The 20034-nt window shown below is 35.7% G+C and overlaps 1 protein-coding gene across 4 annotated transcripts in view; it reads right to left on the bottom strand.

Annotated features, from left to right (window-relative positions):
- TBC1D32 (TBC1 domain family member 32) overlaps positions 1 to 20034 on the bottom strand; it is a 90619-nt gene that overhangs the window by 38650 nt on the left and 31935 nt on the right. For all 4 annotated transcript variants that reach the window (XM_049818160.1, XM_049818163.1, XM_049818162.1 and 1 more), the window contains exons 21-26: positions 19566 to 19684; positions 18830 to 18946; positions 15255 to 15343; positions 2456 to 2578; positions 1105 to 1213; positions 152 to 245 (exon numbers count right to left, since the gene is read on the bottom strand). In XM_049818160.1, the coding sequence (XP_049674117.1) occupies positions 152 to 245; positions 1105 to 1213; positions 2456 to 2578; positions 15255 to 15343; positions 18830 to 18946; positions 19566 to 19684 (651 nt within the window). The remainder of the gene's footprint in view (positions 1 to 151; positions 246 to 1104; positions 1214 to 2455; positions 2579 to 15254; positions 15344 to 18829; positions 18947 to 19565; positions 19685 to 20034) is intronic.

Here is a 20034-nt window from a genome sequence, read left to right on the forward strand (position 1 = left end):
TACAAATGCAGCCAACAATAAAAAAATCCTTAAATATTTAGGAGATTATAATCTGGGGGATGGGGGACAGGGAGGAAGGAAGAAAAAAATTTAAAAAAATCAACAGAGATGCTTGTTTGACATCTACACTGCTTGCATGCTTTGTATGTACCTTGTCTGAATTCAGCTTTCCTAGGAATTTCTGCAAGATAGCACTTTGGCAAAGGGAACGATGAAAACATTGGCCAAGGATATGGATCACTCCCCTAGAAACAGGACCAGAAAAAAATTAATTTAGAAGAATTAATAGCACTTGCTCGATTAACACACAGGTAAAGTTCCCAGAATTATTGCCTATGCACCAAAATTATGCTTGATAGTACAATTTGCAATGAGATATTCCATAACTAAAAAAAAACAGTTGAAGGATACAAAATTCAAAAAGCATTTGAGCCAGATTTTTTTCCAGTATATGCCACTGACAGTTTTGATTTTACAGTTATTTTTTCAACCAAAAAGGAAATTGCAGTTTTTATAAAAACAAACACCTCCCCCTCCCCCAATTCTATTTCCAATTTTATACATTGATCTAGCTGTCTTTGCTGTGCTGACAGTAATTTGCATTTCATCTTTATGAGACTGACAGCTAGTGAGAAGCAGAACATTTAAAGGAGCTGCTTAACAAACACTGTATTGTTAGAAGATCAATGAAAGCTCCAGGTATTAGATACTGCAGATGAAAGCCCAAGCACGGAAAAAAATACCAAATAAAAGGAAGACACAACAAATGGAAAGCTAATAAAAACCCCACAGAAATATAAAAGTAAAAAAAGAAGACAAATTGCATTCACTTCTGTAGTAGGAAAAGTAACATTAAAATGGAGCGAAATAAACATTTCATCTGAATACGTTATGTCCTAGACACATGCCAATCCCCAGACAGTGGGAACAATGTATTTTTTCAGTGTACCACTTCTTAAAAATTTTAGTCCTTTATAAAGCTAAAGGTGGACTGGTATTTCTTAATGCCAAATAATTTTCCACATGCTGAGTTATCAGCAAAAATGTTCAATTAATGAAGGCAGAAGTTATGGAAAGAGAAAGTGTTGAACTCTAGATTCTAACCTTATTTAGTACTCTCAAAGGCAAAATCCTTTCCTGTGGTCCTCCAATCAGATTTATCCTCACAAGAACATGGTTTCTCTCCACTGATAGACCATCAATTATAAAATCTCTGGGGAAAAAAAAACAACAAACAAAACCCAAAACCCTCCAAAAATCAGAACCACTTTGATTTACCAACTGTTTAATTCAGAAAACTTTAACGAGCAAGAATACCTTGAGAGACATACTGGAGTTAAAACACAACCTGGAAAACACATAGGCATAAAGAAATAAACAGAAACATGAAGTATTTTGAGATGTCTCCATCCAAGCATTATCCTAACTTTGTACTTCCCTACCTACTGCTGATTGGAAACATCTGAGCAATTACTGAACACAAAGGAGTAGAAAACTTTGCAAGCTTTGTTATGCCCACATGCTCAGTAATTAGGGCAGAGACAGTTAATGGACCATCACAATTTGCTCCTTATTTGGCCTACCACCAAATTTCTGCTGTCTCAAATAGAGTTATTCATAACTTAGCACACAGTCAACTTGCTGTCTGAATTCACTGTGTAGCCCAAGGTACAAAATTTCTTAAAAGGAACAAGAATCTGATTTTATATACCAAGTTTCTTACAACTTTTCCCTTAGTAAGGAAATAGTAGGTTTCATCCTTAAATGGTAAATAACAATCAACTGTATCTGCTGAGATTTCACCCATACTGTTTGATTTAAAATCTGTACTGGTGCCATACAGCAAACAGTAAGAGGAAAGTTCTTAAAATTCAGCATGCTGAAAGAAAGGACAAAATGTCTGTGACTAAATGACTGTCCGCTTCTGTCCCAAAAATACACTTTTCTTTTTGAAAGGATGCATTGTGCAATTTTATTTAGCAATGGAAAGTCACAGAAGTTGGAGTGTTGACTAAGTTATAAATTAATTAAAAAAACCAAAACCCCCTAAACCAAAGTACTGATGATGCCTTTACTGCATGAACGTTAAAAGAATACTCTAATTATATATTATATAGATAAAAGAATAATATAAAATAAAAATTAAAAGGCATATTTACATCTATAAATTTTGCACTTTGTTTTTAAGAAACAACTTGAGATTAATAGAAATAAAAATAAGAAAAATATTTCCTTTTTTATTTCTTACACTTTTGAGGTGGATGTGGGAAAAAGAACAAGTGTTGTCTCTTTTCATAATTTAAGATTGATGACAAACCTGCATGTAAGTAAACTTATGCACATTAGAAGCCAAGTGAGAGTATTTGTATGTTTAAAGCCACTACGGTATGCATGTGTTTGTTCCCAGGAGAAAAGTTTGATAGTTAAAATAACATTTACATCAGTCACTTCTTACCCTCGTCCTTCCAAAGTTTCTGTGACGTTTTCCTCCTGAGCAGTTAGTAAAACTTGTGACACTTTATACTGAGCCTCCAAGAGTAAAAGGGTATCGAGCTCACAGCATAGCACGTTTAACAACCTGCAGAAGGACACATTGACATGATAGTACATCAGTCAGGAGTCCAGTAATGCAGAGTAAGACAAAGGTGAACATGTTTATGAGATCTCAAAATGGAAAAAAAAAAAACCCAAAACAAACAAAACCCCCCAAAATTAAAGTATCTGAAAAATACCCAGACAGAACTGGGTCAGGAACACTCCTTTATATCCTTTTTAGCCACTCATGTGGCACAGCCTTGAGCAAACAGGGAATAGTTCCCAACAGATTTTTCATATGCACTGAACAGGCAGAGAAAATATTCACTGGCCAGCGCAGTCTGCTTTTGAGTTCATATCACGGAAGAACAAAAGTGACACTGACTTAATACGACAATGTGAAGAAATTATACAATAATAGGCTGGTAAAGCAACTCAGGATGAGGTTGTCCAAAGCAAGGGGAAAGGGAGGGAGACAAAAATGCATCTTTCCTTTAGAAAACAGGCTTTTAGAGCACTTCTGTATAATCAAATCTAACACAGTTCAAAAGCAATAAAAGATTTAACATGTAACAAAAACATGCTGTATTTTTTATTTGAGAGAGACACAAAACAATGGTAAATGAAATTAATAATCACAAGAGCGTAGTACAGCACATTACATACAATTTTCTTTTACAGCTTCAGGGCAAATTAACAGTAAAAGTACTCCAATATATTTCATGTAAATCTGATGTAGGGCAATCCAAATCTTTTCTTTTTTATTTTTTTAAATAATCTATTCACTCTAACACAGCAACAGAGTAATGTCATTGAAGGCTTCCTGTTCATGGAAAATAATATGCCTAAACATTCTTGTTGCTATTTTTATATTATCTATCACAGTCATAAAACACAATATTAATTAAGTCTGATCACCATTATATTTTGCATTCACGTAAGACTTGATATGAACTAGAGAATACATATTGTTTGAAGTTTGTAGTCTATTAGTCAATGTTTATTTTTTTCCATGCGATTCCCAATACGCTTCTACTGACAACAGCAAAAATTTACAAGCCATTCTCTGGATAATATAACACAAATTCACACAATTGTGGCCAAGGATTAAATAGTTAAGATGATAATATGTCTTTTTTTTTTTCTGTTGATTTTTTAATATAACTTGATCTGTTCAGTTTCAGTCCTCTTCAAGTTTTATTTATTTTGCATTAACTGTTTCCTGACATTGATTTGTTCTCAGTACTTTTCTTAATCACAGAAGAAGAAATGACAGTTCAACTATAATTTTTTTTATGATTATATAGAAGAAAGATCCACAAAAAGAGCACTGAAACCATTATGAAGATGGACCATTTCTTCTGTTAAGTATGATGACTTTAAACGTCAAAGAACCTGTTTCCAGCAGTTAAAAACCACTTGGGAGAAGACTGATAGATGAGAATGCTTATAATGTCTCCTCTGGTACACGAGGCAGAGCAAAAAAATAAAACAAACCATGAGCAAATAAAATTATGTGGAAGGGATAGTGGCAGGAGAAATGACAAAATATACAAGATCCAACACAAGCAGACTCTGCGGGGGCATTCAAGTGAAATCTTCATCTACATGGAAAAATCCATTTTAAAATACTGTCACTGAAGTACAGATATTTGGTTAAAGGTAATACTCCATTGCTTTACCTCCAAAGTCATAAACGTATAGACTAAAGTTTGAAACTAAAAGAAAAAAGAAAAAAAAAAAAAGATATTTTCTGGTGTGTATATTTGTGAGCATGCTTGAATATGGCTATGGAGTTTTTCCTTTTTTGTTTGTTTTTAATTGCATTGGGAACATAAGAATTGGATCAGACTGCCCAGCTCAGTATCCTAAGGAGTGCATGCTTATGAAAAGCCATAAAATGGCGACAGACGTAACACAAGAAAATCAAAGCATATATGCTTTGACCTAAGGTCTTGTACCTTGGAAGTAATAACCCCATGCAACAGTACAGGCTGGGGACTGACCAGTTAAAGCAGCTTTTTCAGACAAGGATGTGGGGGTCCTGCTGAACAATAGGTTGAACATGAGACAGCAAAGTGCTTTGAAGGCCAACAGCATCCTGGGCTGTGGAAGTAAGAGAGAGGTGGCCCTTGCCCTCTTATCAGTACTGGTGGGGTCATCCCCAGAGTGCTGGGTCCAGTTCTGGGCTCCCCAGTAAAAGCATGACATGGATGCACTGGAGCAGGTCCAGCAAAAGGCCATGAAGATGATGAAGGGCTTGGGCCATCTGACATAGGGAAAGAGGCTGAGAGAGCTGGGACTCCTCAGCCTGGAGAAAAGAAGGCTCAGGGGCAATCTCGTCAATGTGTATAAATAGCGACCAGGAGGGTTTGAAGACAGAGCCAGACTCTTCTCAGTGACACCCAGTGAAAGGACAAGAGGCAATGGGCATGAATTGAAACACTGGAAATTCAATTTTAACATACTGTGACGGTGGTGAAAGTGCAACAAGTTGCCCAGAGATGTTGCAGCATTGCCGGCCTTGTAGATGTTCTAAACCAGAACGGACACAGCCCTGAGTAATGCTGTCTAGTAGAACCCACTTTGAGCAGAGCAGTTGAAATACACAATCTTCAATCTCCCTTTCAACGCCAACTCTATAATTCTGTGAAAACTACTACTAAGATATATCATATTCCCAGGAACAAACTGCAACACATGTAAAATAAAAGGTTAGCTGAAGGCAGTTTTTATAGAACAAGAATTTTAAACAAATTCAGAAAAATCAAAATACATATCATAGTTGTGAAAATATGGTAGTAGTAAGTAATTTTGTTTGAATTCTGCATTTCCTGTCCTATGTCATCCCTGTCTTTCTTGGAGGGTGCTCCCTAGATTCTCCCACTTCAACTATAATTTCACAACTAATATTTCACTGTAGAAAAATCTAGTCTGAAAGAAGGCATGCTAACTAGTACTTGTGTACCTATGTAAACTGACTACCTCCTTAGTCTTGGTAGGTAGAATCATAATGACTTTTGCAATTATGGCAGAACAGAAGGTCCTTCATGGGATATAAAACAGCTAGTAAATAATTCTAGCTGCTAAAAAAACCCACTTGTTAATTTTTATGTTGCCTCTCTAAATTTTTTCATAATACAAATAATATATTTGAAATACGAAATATTGAAAAAATGAAAATAACTGAACCACCTATGAATTTCTCTGAGTTGCTAAAACCACTTATTATGAGGAGAGCTTATTATCATTGTTTTCAATATTTTTTTCTACAAGTTCCTTTTAAGAACACAAAATAATATGGTGTTCCCTGTACTCCCATTTTCTCAGTTCTCTTGCCCCCCCCAACTTCAAATCACACCTCTCTCAAACACCACCTTTATTATGGTAAAGCCAATTCTAGTTTTCTGTAGTTCCCACTGCACTCCCATAGACTATTCTTCCTTACTTTCGTAACTTAACATTCTTTCCAAAGCCAATCTCTGTCCTCACTTTAGGGATGCCGGCAAATGCTTGCATCAGTGACGGATGCGAGGTACTGTTCTTTGATACAGCAGTTGTAGTAGTCTGTGGTGGGCTGACACCAGCCAGCAACTAAGCACCCACCCAGTTGCTCACTCACTCCCCACTTCCCACGAGCAGACCAGTGCCCAGCCGGTCTCTGAGCAATGGCTACCTGCAAGACCAACCCCCCACCCAGTTTTTATTGCCGAGTGCGATGTTATGCAGCATGGAACATCCCTCTGGTCAATTCAGGTCAGCTGTCCCAAGCTGCGTTCACTCCCAACCTCTTGCACACCCCTGGTCTGCTTGCTGGGCAGTGGGGTAGAGAGGGGGAAAAAAAAAAATAGAAAAAAAAAAAAAAAAAAAAAAAAAGAGAGCCCTGTTGCTGAGCAGTGCTTGCAGTGTCGGCCTAAACACAGGTGTGTTATCAATACTGTGTTAGTCACACATCCAAAATACAGCACCACATGGGCTGCTATGAAGAAAATTAACTCCATCCCAGCAGTACATAGTCTCAGCAAAAGAGAAAATTTCATGCTATAGCAGAAGTCCATCCACCATAGGGAAGAATGGAACTGGCAGATCCAAAGTAAACTATACTGCAATCTCAGTAACATATGTGTTCAGGCAGTGTGCAATGGCTAACGAAACCTGAACTGCTTGCGTCTATGCTGTCTATAAGGTGTTGCAGTGATGTGACCCTGAAATTGAGGACTAAACAGGTCTTTAGTAAAAGGTTTTCTTTTGCCTTGCAGTTGCTGCCTTCTATAGATACAAGCATGGTGGATTCAGGCCAGTGCAAAACATACAGCATGACATTTGTAGAGAGCTCAGCTATGGGACAAGGTAAGGTCTTTCTTCTTCTCCCAGGAATTAATATTAAAAACATAAGTGGAAAGAAACAAGGACTGGAACCTCTTTACAGTAGCAGGACCTCCTTCTTGCTAAATGCTTATGTATAAAAACAGAGAAACCCAAAGCAAAATTTTCATTAAATAATTCCAGTGTCATCAACATGGGGGCCAGCCTCAAAACATTTAACATCAGAGCCTCTGTTACCAATTTGACTTATTCTTTATTATGCTTTGAGTAGCAGCCTAAGCTCCAATGAGAACACTGATCCAAACAGCAAGTGGCAATTACTATCAAGTGTGCCAGACCAGTAGACAAAGGCAAATAGCTAGGGAAAAACAAACAAACACACACCCCACTCCGCCCTCCCCCCCCCCAAAAAAAAAAAAAAGAAGCCAAAAGCTACCTGGTCAGCATTAGAACACAAAGGGCACTTGGAAGTTTCAGCCATGCAAAGCTTTACATGCTGCCTTTGCAGACTGAACAAAGGGTATTAGTAATCAGCACAGAGAACATGCCTCTGCATGTGGTCTTGCTAAAGAATCAAGGCTTTTAGCTGTCCCACTGAAGGCAATGCTCGTAGTGGCTTTGAAAAATATGAGATCTTATGGATACAGAGTATTTATCAATACCCCAAGCACACCTCTGATGCCTGGGGCACTGGAACCTACTACCTCAGGGCAGTCATGTTTCTCCCAATAAGAAAACTCAAGGGCCGATGTGGTCCTTACGATGTTCTCTACATAAAAAGATTTTCAAAAGAGCACCTACAGCGCTTTAGCTACCCAATGTACTTACAAATCACATGTAATGTGATTGCTAATGGTAAAAGAGTTTCCCTAGCTAAACAAAAATGCTTTTCATGAGCATCACTTGCAAGCCTAGAGGACTCAGAAGTGAAGCAGATTTTAAATTGCAGGAAATGAAGCATTTTAATTTCCCTCAATGAAGTAAAGGAAAAAAAAAAAAAATCAACAAATAAGTGTAATAATCCTATCACAGAACCTGCTGTTGCTATTTTATTAATTATAAATTATTTTAAATTAATAAACCTCAAAAACTTCTATTAACATATAAACTAAGAAAAAACTGAACTAACTGTATAACTATATAATGTGGAAGCATGCCAACATAATCCTGTTGCAAATCCCCATCACTACTAATGTAGACTCTGTCCTCTTTTACCTTCCCATTGTTAAACAGGGGTCAAAGATCTACAGGACACATGCACTCTCCAGCAATCACTACCGCACAAGTCTTTTCCCTCGCACCCATCCAGCATGCACACTTGCAAGGAAGAGGTTCATTTCCAAAGAACTGTACGTCACTTACTAAACACAAAACACACTTAAAAGAATAGAAAATGTGGCATTAATTAACTCAATCAAGTCTCCTTATTTAGTTGAAAAAGGTTTGGTAGAAAATAACTGGAGGACTACATAGTCTTCATGCTTCTAACATAAGATAATTCAAATCTGGCAGATTCGGAGAAAGAAAGAAATACTGCTAGGCTCAATTCCTCCCCTCTCTCGCCATACTCCTCCCTCCCTTCAAGAGGAGGAACTCTAAAAACATGGCTTTCTTCCATTCACAAAGACATAAGGGTGTTGAGTGCCACAGGACGTGGCATGAGAAGGATTTCGTCAGTACATCCAGCCAATAGCACCATTAATCTTATTGCAAATGTACCAGCCAGTCATTCAAATGTTAGTGATCAAAAAGATTCATCAGTTACATTAGTTTTCACGGGCCATAACAATATATTTAAGACAAAGATATGTGAAAAGCAAGAGGTACAGCCTTGTTTCTGGCTCTGCAAGGAAGATGGAAAAGAAAGCATGAAAATAGTAAAAAAAAACCCAAACACCAAAAAGCCATGTTTTCTAGAGGGGAAGCTGAATTTGTTTAAAACCAGTGTTAAATATAAATAAAGTCTTGCTTCAACTTATAATGAATGAGATTTTAAAAAATTATATACAAACATTTTCAAAAAGCTTCTGCTACTCATAATGCTTTTTAATAAAGAGGGGACAAATCTAAAACAGCATGTTGACCTGAGGAAAAAGAATGATCAGGATTCGTATCTTCTACCTTTAGAAAATACAGTAATTAATGGTCCTTCCATTGTGTTGCAATCATTAAAATCACACATTCTCTTAATTAATGATAGACATAATGTAAGTACAATTAAGGGAACAAATTATTTCATATGCTGAAGCTACCTCATTATTAAAAGACAATTTTATATAAGAGGGTGTGTTTACAATGCAGATGAAAACACAATGGAAAAGAATGCAGGGGTGTTTGTTACCTCTCTTTCCTAAACCCACAAAGTTCTCTCTTGTCTATCACATGCTGCTTCATCTCCCAGCTCCTGTAGGATTTAATTCATTCACCTGGATTTCACAGGAGTGCACTAGACAAAACTTTGACTAATACATACTGCTTTGAGGTAAATTTCAAGACATTGATTGATTTTGATGTCAGTATAGAATAAGCCATTTAAATTCTTTTTCCTAAATCTGTCTTACTAGTTTTGTAGACCAACAGAAATAGATAGAATGCATTTTTATCATCTGCACCCATTCGGCAAGCAAGAAAATGAGTATTATAAGAAAAAACATATTCACCATGATATTTTAGATGACAAAAAAAAGTCACTTAACAATGTCAAAATATTTATTATCTAAATTTGAAAATAAAAAGCCAATATTCTTTTTCTATCTGTAGGAGGCTCTGTAGCTCTACAGTCTGGGGGCTGATATTGATGAACATGCGACTTGGACTAATATTTACAATTTTCTATAATTTCAGAGAAACATAAATGCATTTAGATGATTCACAGAGCACTGTAATAAATACTCTTTTTTCAGCTTTACCTTACACAGGCCTAAAATAAAGCTATTTTTGACTGTAGTTCAAAATATGATTCTACAAAATAGGTTATCTTCAGATTATCTCTAATGCTAAGCAAGCACACTGTGTCCCAATTTGCATATCTAAAGGAAAAGGATTTACTCTCAGTGTTTTCCAGGTATTTTCCTGCAGAAAGTCAAACTCTTGAACAGAGTGCTGTCCTTGTTGCTTGATTCCCATTAGCGTGAGGTGTTTCAGTGAACTAGTGTGGGACTAACAAAGATTTTTCTGATTCAGAATGTAAAATCACAGAATCATAGAATGGTTTGGGCTGGAAGGGACCTTAAAGATCACCTAGTTCCACCCCCCGGCCATGGGCAGGGACACCTTCCACCAGACCAGGTTGCTCCAAGCCCCATCCAACCTGGCCTTGAACACTGCCAGGGATGGGGCAGCCACAGCCTCTCTGGGCAACCTGTCCCAGTGCCTCACCACCCTCACAGGGAAGAACTTCTTCCTTACACCTAATCTAAATCTACCCTCTTTCAGTTTAAAGCCATTACCCCTTGTCCTATCACTACATGCCCTTGTAACAAGTCCCTCTCCAGCTTTCTTGTCAGCCCCCTTTAGGTACTGGCAGGCTGCTGTAATGTCTCCCCAGAGCCTTCTCTTCCCCAGGCTGAACAGCCCCAACTCTCTCAGCTTGTCTTTGTGGCAGAAGTGCTCCTGCCCTCTGATCATCTTTGTGGCCCTCCTCTGGACCCACTCAAGCAGGTCCGTGTCCTTCTAATGCTGGGGCACCAGAGCTGAACACAGTACTGCATGTGGGGTCTCACCAGAGCGGAGTAGAGGGGGATGTATGTATGTAGATACAAAAGATCTTTGGACCTCATAATAAGAAAAAAACCCCCAAAACCAAAAAAAACCCCCAAACCTCTATAGTGGCATATGTTTAAAATAACCAAAGAAAGAAGGGTGTGTGTGTGACTAAGCTGTTTGGATGCCTATTACTACCATATAAGTATATATCCATTTTAAATAAATAAATTCCAGGACAATATATGTTATAAAAGTACTCTGTTAAACGACTGGAATTTTTGCAAAGTTGCCTGTAGACGAACTCTGATGCCCTCCCACTGCCCACAGTCTATGCCTATTCCCAGTAATGCTGTTTCTCCTGTTTTATATGCAAGCCAATACTAATGGAGTATCTTTGATTAGGTTTTTTTGGAGTATTGATACTTTTTAGGGACAGGGGGTTGGTTATTGAGAGTAAATATTTGGTACTTTGCTACATTGTAATCCAGCTAACAAACACAGTGTCACTAATATTCACAGAAAAGTCAGTTTCTGAATAGAGAGAACAGCAATATGTAAATGCCTGAATAATGCTTTAGGCAGAGACTTTGAAAATATATATTATGCATATATTTTCTTGGCAGGCTGTAAAAGCTCACAATTCATGGATATATTCACTGTACTGAAATATTAGATAAGTTGCTGTGATACCATATAATTCATCAGTCTGAAAGAAAAAGCATGTTCCTGCTGTTTACTTAATTCCTTTGTTAATATAAGTTACACAGATTCAAAGAGCTTGGCCTTGAAAGGGATGTCATTAAGATCTCTAGTGTCACACCTTTATGAAAATTGTTCTTTCTCACATCCAGTAACTTATAAGATCAACAGGTACACTTGTATCAGAGAAATAAAGCTGACCATTAAATTAAGAAAATTCTCTGTTTAGTATGTTAAAAATTTATTACTTTAATTACTGCTGTGAATTTCCTTTCTCTAGGATTTGTGCTTTGATGGCAATTTAAGTTCAGAATCTTCTAAACCAGAAAGACTATTGAGAATTTTTGCATTAGTACCTGTGCATCCAGATTTTCAGTCTGCACAAAAGAGTGGCTGAGTCAGCCTTCAGTGTTCTTTTATCAACCAATATTGGCTGATGGAGAGACTTCCTGATTCTAAATAGGTGCAAATCTGCTTTGAAGTTGAAAGTTGAACTGACACTTTGAAAATCTTTCTATACACAAATTAGTAATTGTCTATATACTTTCACTTTTCTGTTCTTATCTCCAACTTCTTGCCTAAAGTTTCTCTTTAATAATTAATAGTAATAGTAATTTTTTTTAAATTAGTTTAAAAGGACCTTCATGTGAATAAATCTTGTCTTTGAAGCATGCAATAGCTGCAATTAAAGGAATGCCAGATTAGTGCCTGTGAAACTACTAAAGAAGAATCCTAGGCCAAGATACTTCCAAGTTAAGAATTACAAAAAAATACATTCGCACTAAGCTATAGCTTGCCGTGGAACTGAGTATTTTACCTTGATCACAGAGGACCTAGTCTGTATGAATGCACTCCAGGGACCATTCTTTATAGACTGAGAAATATTGGCTATGTAAAACCGTATCTAGCTTCCTTACATTTTCCTTTGATTTCTACTGCATAAACACCACTTTTCAGAGCGGGCAAGCTTGAAAAGGAAAGTTGACAGCAAAGTCTCTGCAGGACTGTCCTTCAAAATAATAATTCAGAATTCATACTTATTCAAAATGAAGACAATCATCCACCAGAAAATGCAATGTTAACATTAAAAACATAAATAGATACACCTATGGGTTTTGGATTAAACAGACTGCGGAAATACCTATATATTATAAGTTCTATATGTAGTTACACAGCTAGTAGCCAAAATAAATTTCAGTCACTGAAGCACAGTATACACGTGAAGAAAAATGTACATCTAAATTGCAGAAGTTGCTTAACATCCAAGTAAGCAAATTTGTAACTCTTTTGAAGAATAAAAGCAGGTTACAGGACCTCAGAGTATAACCTATAAGTTAACAGATCTGAAGTTCAGCACTCAGCTTTGGGTGAGCCACATGTACAAACAACAAAGTATATGGCTGTGTAGATCTGTGAATGATTAAAAGAATGTGGGTCTGGCTGTGCTATTGGTATTCGGTCTAGCGGAAAGAAATGTTTCTAGACAAATATGTCACCAAAATCATTAGGTCACAAAACTCTTTGATTTTCAGTGTTGCAGTTATCATAAACATTTAATATTTTATTTTTACATAGCAGCAAAGAGAAATGTAGATCTTTTGCTCTTTCTAATTTACTTGCTGAATTTTCACATCTGTTAAGCATCTGATATTATTTGATCTAACTGCTGCTGAATTTGGTATTCTTGATGGAATTTGGTCAAGAAGCAAATCAGCTACACAAGGCAAGGTTCACTTTACAGAACACAGATGTCTGCAGTCAGCAGCGCTCACAGAAAAGCTTGTGGAACTTGGTTTCAAAAGGTATTTAAAATGAACTGTATACCTCTCATATTCAGATAATATAGCCCAGGGTTTCTTGCAAGTCAATCCTATAAACAATACAGTAGGCATGACAAATTCCAGAATCATCTGGAATTCTGGCATCATTTTAATAGGCAACTTTGAATAACTATGTAAGAATAAAAATTCTCTTTGTACAGGCAGTTGAATTAGTCCTAATAAAAGGTTTATATGTGCCAATTCTCCATTATTTCCAAAAAACATTTGTACTGCAAGCCCCACATGCTCATGAAAAGCAATTTAATCAATAAGAAAACATACTTTTACATTATCTGTGGTATACACAGGCCCACATTAAAATCCCTCAAGCTGTATCTTCCTTTCTTTTACAGGAAAGGCAAAGAAAGAAGGGGGGGAAGGGAACAGGGGTTTTGAACAAAAAAAACCAAACAAACCACAAACAAACAAAAAAGAAGACTGAATCTGTTAAAAATTAAGTTAAATATGAGATCCTAGGTATCACCAAGATTCCAAAAGTCCCTGCAGAACACAAAGCCTCTACTGAAAATGACACTTGAATGTTTTAAAAATCTTTCCTTTACCTGATTACTACTTAATTATTACAATATCTACCACTTTTATGAGTAGGTTTCTAAACTGAAAATACTACTCAATGTTTTCTTGAAATCTGGCAGTTTGATTGGATTTTCACTTGGTTTTTGACTTTCACTGTCCAGCAGAAAACATGATTACCACAGTGAACAATAAAGCTCATCTTATCTGTGTAACAATGTAGCTTCTTTTACATGAAAACAGATGAGCTTTTTACATTTCTCATACATGTACTTAGTGGTAGTTCTGTTGCTTCACAGGGTATGGGCCTTGTTAAAAATATTGTAAGCATTCAACACAACTTCCAACACGATTCATGTATTTGTGTACCTGTCTGTCTTACAGCATGGGAGTCAACCACTTACACAGTCAGATTAAATAACTCATTTTTGCCTATACCTTACAAGGGTTCCTAATGTCATTGTAGGAGAAACCTGTCTTATTTACTTTATAAAGGTAGAACACAATCTAAAAAAAAATTATTTCAAGCTGTAAAACATCTCACTTTCCCTTATACTTAATTAAATCAGTGGGACTTCTGTCAAGCTTTTTATGGAGTCAATATAACCTAAACGAAGAATAATACCTTCTTTTTCAAATATCATCTTAGGACTTCTCATTCCTATCCAACTACTGTTTTTCTCCAAAGCAGCATTTACAACTTCTGATTTATACAACAAAATCATGTATCTTCCAACTCCAAATTCTGTCACTGTTCATCTCTTCCACGCTCAGCCTCATCAGCAAATTATACTGTATCTTATGGTTATTCATACATAGTATGAAATAATTTTACCGTGATATCAAACTACCAATACTGCGCAGAAAGCTAACATTGCAGTACTTAATCAATTGGGTTATATCTTGCCTAAGCAAGGTTATCAAAATTTTCCATACTATGAAGTACATACAATCCAGAAAATCTTTTATTTCAATTGCACAAAATATGTCAATAACAGAAATGTGAATTCAAGGATTTATATACTTAACTTTGGAAAACAGAAAAAATACAGAGACTAACTTCTGTGTTAAAATATTATAAAGCACTTAATATTACAAAACATGAGCATGATGGTATGAGCATATTGTAAGTGTTCCATCAGGTTCTAAAAATATTTGGGATCAAATGGTACTCTCCTTTGCAAAATAAGTTTTGGTAGAATTGGTGATAATTAAACTAATACATTAAAAAATAATTTTAAGTACAGGCAGACTAGATAAACCAAACTCTGATATAAACATGGTAAAAAAATACTTTGTTTATTTTACTATTTTGGTACAATTTTTGGTTTATGCACTACAATGGATGTACCACATGTACTTTTCAATCAACTAGGCAAAATAACAACATGCAATTTCTATTACTGCTTATCAGATTACAATATATCCACTTACAGGTAATAAGATTAGTTCATCACTATTCTCATTTTGTAGGCCATTTTTCATTTAATCTTCTTATGTTTAAATAAAGGGGGGGAATTTCACCTTCGTGCATAACAAAAACCAAACAATGTTATCTTATCAGAAGCAGCACATCCAAGCATGTTACATCCTATTTAGTTAATGTGACCAGAGAATAAAAAACAAGCATCTTACCTGAGACCAAAGATATGTGATTGTTCATAACTGAATAAGGAATGAATTTTAGCATCTGAATTCAAAATTATAAGCCTGTCAATGATATCCTGCCAAAGGAAGACAAATGTAAAAAACCTCATGTATTATTTTATATTTTATGCACATAATGATTTCATTGGAATGTTTACTATAAAATCAAACCTATTATTAAAACACACATTGAAATTATTTCTGTAAGAGGTGGTTTCCACCATAAAAGTCAATGGTAAAAAGAAACCATACGGGGGGGGTGGGGGGTGGGTGGGACGCAAAAAAAAATATCACTAAACATACAAAAAGAACTTGGCATATCAAGTATCCTACTTCTTATTTAGTATTAAACCACAACAAAAACGTTAAACTGGTTCTTTATATGTTTGAAATGTGTATACATCTTTTTTAATGAAAAGAACAGCAAACCCTTTAGTGTATTACCCCTTCTAACACTGGTTAGTACTACATGCTTCAAAACAAGGCCATTTATTCTCAGTGTAGCAAGGCTTGGCTTGGATGTTGAGGCTTACATCTTTCATCCTACAGCATCTCATGTAATAGACAATGAGCTATGGCTGCTTCCCACTTCTTCCACAAATCCAACCTAATAATCTTCCCCTCTGGTTCACTGCATATCCAAACTGCTTCTGAAGAAATAATTTCATTAAAAGACTAAGAAATGCATAAAAACATTCACTGATGTTATCTCGGAGACAGATTGCTGTGCTATGGTCAGAAGAAACAAACTACAAAATCCTTATGGGCTTTATTTAATCTGGATTAAATCCAAACTTTTATTTTCTCCATGTTTAAGAAGTATAGTTTCAGAGACAGCAGAGGGAGTTATTATTCAACTGGTTAGATCAATGAGTCATTTCAATATGATATGAGAGAACTTAGGATTCCTACTTTCATGAATCAACCAAAAATCTGGTTTTCAACAGACAGAAAAGTAAACACCACAAATAAAACTCCTAGTAGTAGAAAAAAAAAATCTAGAACTTGTCAAAAGTAAACTGTCTTCATAAAATGCATTCTTATTTAAAATACAGTGAAACGATGTTTTTCCTGTTACATTTTTCTGGGCAGTAGGGGAGACAGCTGTGAAGAATGTACCTTTTCCACATAGTATGTTCACAATAAAATTCACAATAAAACAATTCAACTCAGACCTCAACGCTGTTCATAAAATCAGTTATGCAAGGAATTGATTTGTTTGAGGTTTAAGGCTTTTTAGATATTTACATGTACAAAGAGTTAAATGCCAAGGGATATTTCTCCAGCAACAACCTTATTCTCTCATCTATACATCAAAGCTTGGAGCATGCAAAAGAGTAGAAAGAGCAGGCACAGAGAGAGGACTATTGAGAAAGCAGACCAAGCTCTGATTTGGGATATTACGAAGGAAGATAATGAACTAGGTGCAACACAAGGTTTGATCAGAAAAACGTGCAGATAGATCTGCACTGCTCGACTACAGAGCATAGCTTAAATATTACAGGTAGGATGTCATCTACTTTGAATACCTAAGATGCACCATCTAAATATAAGATTCTCCATAGTCACTGGAGGGGGGGGGGGGGTAGGAGAAAAAAAAAAAGAAGCATTTCACCTGCTTTAACATGTCTTTCAAAGCTACAGATCTGGAGGGTACCTACCAAGCTAGATTACCTTGCATCCCTTGCATATGTGTACTGTAAAACCTCTCAAAGGAAGAGTGGAGGCAGGCAGAAGGATGCTGATTCACCTGCTCCACTTTCTAAAATATTTTTACATGGCAAACAGAGTAAAAAAAAAAAATCTGGCATATATTAAGAAAAATTTTCCTAAGGACACAAAATAAAAACCTGAAAACCTGATTAGTCAACAGTTAAAAGTAGTAAAATAGCCCAAATTATAATCTGTTCAGTCAATCACACAACTAGTTAGCCAAAAATACAGAGGAAAAAAAATGTTTAAATCCAGTGTGTTTAAGAATTAAAGAGCATACAAAGATGATTAAGTTCTGTACATTATCAAATATAGTTCAGCATAAATATTACAAGTCAGATTCTTTGGCAATGCGACATGATTCAGAAATATAGGAAAAAAAGCACACAAAGCAATTAGGTCTTCTAACCCAATCTTCTAGTGGCACTGAAATTGCTTTTACTTTGCTTTCTAACCATAGTTACATCTGGTCAAATCTTTTATCTTTAGCTTTCTGCAATCACTGCCCAAAAACATGGTAGTAACAAATCTATATGTGTGCTTAACCTCAGAAGTTTTCCGAGTACTTAGACTTAGCCATTATATGTTAAATTAACCTCAGATGAACTATTTCCATTCTGTTAACTACATAATCTTGGATGTCTAGCTTATGCTTAAAAAACTCACAGCTGCACAGTAGTTAAGTGAGACAAACCCCATCCAAAACATCTGTAGCTGTTCAGGGAACTTTGAACAATTGTACCAGTATTGCTATTTCTGGAAACCTACAGAATTCTATCAAAATGCTGAAATGCCTCAAAAGCAAAAACGACATAGGCTTTCAAAAGTCACAAAAATCATTACTTAAGATCTACTCCTATCTGAAAGCTCTCAAATATGTATCACCTTCAACATACATCTATCTCCACTGCTCCCAGTGCCTCAGAAAACTTGATGACTGAACAGAACTATCTATCGATGGACACACCAACACTAAGTGGATTGGAAAAGTGAAATTTATTATTCCATTTCCTCCTGAAATCATTAAAGAAGTATTACAAAAGAGAACTACAAAAATCCCTTCCAAACATAACATACACTATTATGATGTACTCTGTCTACACAACTTACACTATCACCAATCCAGAGCTTGTGCTAAACAGACACTTTAGCACAACAGCAATTCAAAGTACTAGCTCATTAGAAAAAACAAACTGATTTTAACTGCCATTCAAGGTCACTGATTAAATTTGCCTATGCTTTGTAGATGAGAAAAAAACCTAATGGATTACAGTTAGATGAACTAATACAAAATACTACTAAATACAGAAATGGTGATACTACTTTTCTTAGGACTGAAACATGTCTTAATCAGTAACTTTGCAATTAGCAATTTTTTCTGTGAGTCATCTGTGCTATTAAGAAAGCCTGAGGTTTTTTTATTTTCTCCTTTTTTTTTTTTTTTGTTTTGTTTAAATCCACAGATAGTGTGATGGAGCAATATTATATAAAATACAAGTACAGATATTTTCCAGCATTTTCCAGTATGTAACTGCATGCACATAAAGAGGTGTTTATGTATGTCACTTTTCTTTCCATGGAAAAACACAATCCTAACACAAGCCAGGAAAGATGATCCTTAAATTAGGCATCAAATTTTATCTTTAGGACTTCAAAATGAAAATTTAGGTTAACATGAAGTGATATGTGCATATACTGCCCTCATGCTGTATATAATACAAAATGCAGAAAATTTCAAAATCTTTCAGTAAGAAGAAAAAACTTATTCTATTATTACAGTAACATTTTCTCAGGAAAAAATATGTTCACAGAAGTATTTCTTTTTCTTTCAAAATAAAAACTATACTTACAATAATATCTGTAGGTACTTCGCGAAGTGAATACATTGGTTTGTTTGGTATCTCTTTTCTACTCAGGAACTCAAAAACTGCAGGGTAAGTGAGCAAGTTTATCAGAGACAGAAAAGACTAGAGAAAGAAAAAAGGGGGGACAAAAGGGAATGTTAATCAGTTAAGCATAACCAAGTAAACATTAAAAAATATTTGCCATTTACTTTAACTTTGTTCTTATTCTTTGTAGGCTGAACTTGACATAAATAGAGCTGCCCAAAACAGAACTGCAAACCCTGGCAGGTGTCTATATAATCTAAAAGGGCAGCAGCATCTGTGAAATATGTATTATCTATCAAATTGTACAAGCAATTTTGAAAATTACAATATTTTCATTACCACATAATTCTAAAATCTAGAGACACAGCACACTCTAAAACACACCGCTCTCCCTCATCTTACTACAGTAATCAGAGACATGAACTGATGGCCAGTATTTTAAGACTTTCACTTTTTTCATGACTGTTATTTATTATTTTATATTGACTGTAATGGATCCTTGGCATTGTGACCTGCCATGCAACACAAGAATCCTTTCAATCAGTCATCATTTGACTAGTTTATTATACTAATTTTGCCCCACATGCCAAGAAGCAGGTATAGTTGCCATAAAAATTTACAGAAAGGTAGTATCACCCTATCTGAAATACAGCACTGTTTTTCCCATGCCAATACAGAAGATTAAGTAATTTCTCACCTTCTGACAGTTTTGGTCAATAGGGTCAACTGGAGTAGATTTGGGTTGGGTTATCCTCAAATCATCTTTTCCACACTCCAAAAGAGCCCACAATTCAGTTACAAGTGCCTTTATAAAGCCTAAAACAAATTTTTGTTCTAATCATGAGAATTACAAGAAAACCCAAAAAACCATTTTGATATTAAAAAACATTTTACACCACAATTCTAATTCAGATTCTCAAAATTCTCTACACTGTGGACTAAAGTTTCACCAGACTGCCTGAGGGTTACTCTCCCTGCTATTCTTAATCCTTTAGTCAAACTACCTTTATATTCAATCTACAGCAAGAGTAGGATGATATATAAATATCTTCCATGTAAAGGAGCTGCTGACCATCTTTAAGAAGTTAACTGCTACAGATCAAGGCTTAGCTGCTATTGGCTCTGTGGTTTTAAAAATGCAGATTTACTATAACTCATTAATAAAT

This window comes from Accipiter gentilis, chromosome 15 (assembly GCF_929443795.1).
Source record: "Accipiter gentilis chromosome 15, bAccGen1.1, whole genome shotgun sequence".
NCBI lineage: Eukaryota > Metazoa > Chordata > Aves > Accipitriformes > Accipitridae > Astur > Astur gentilis.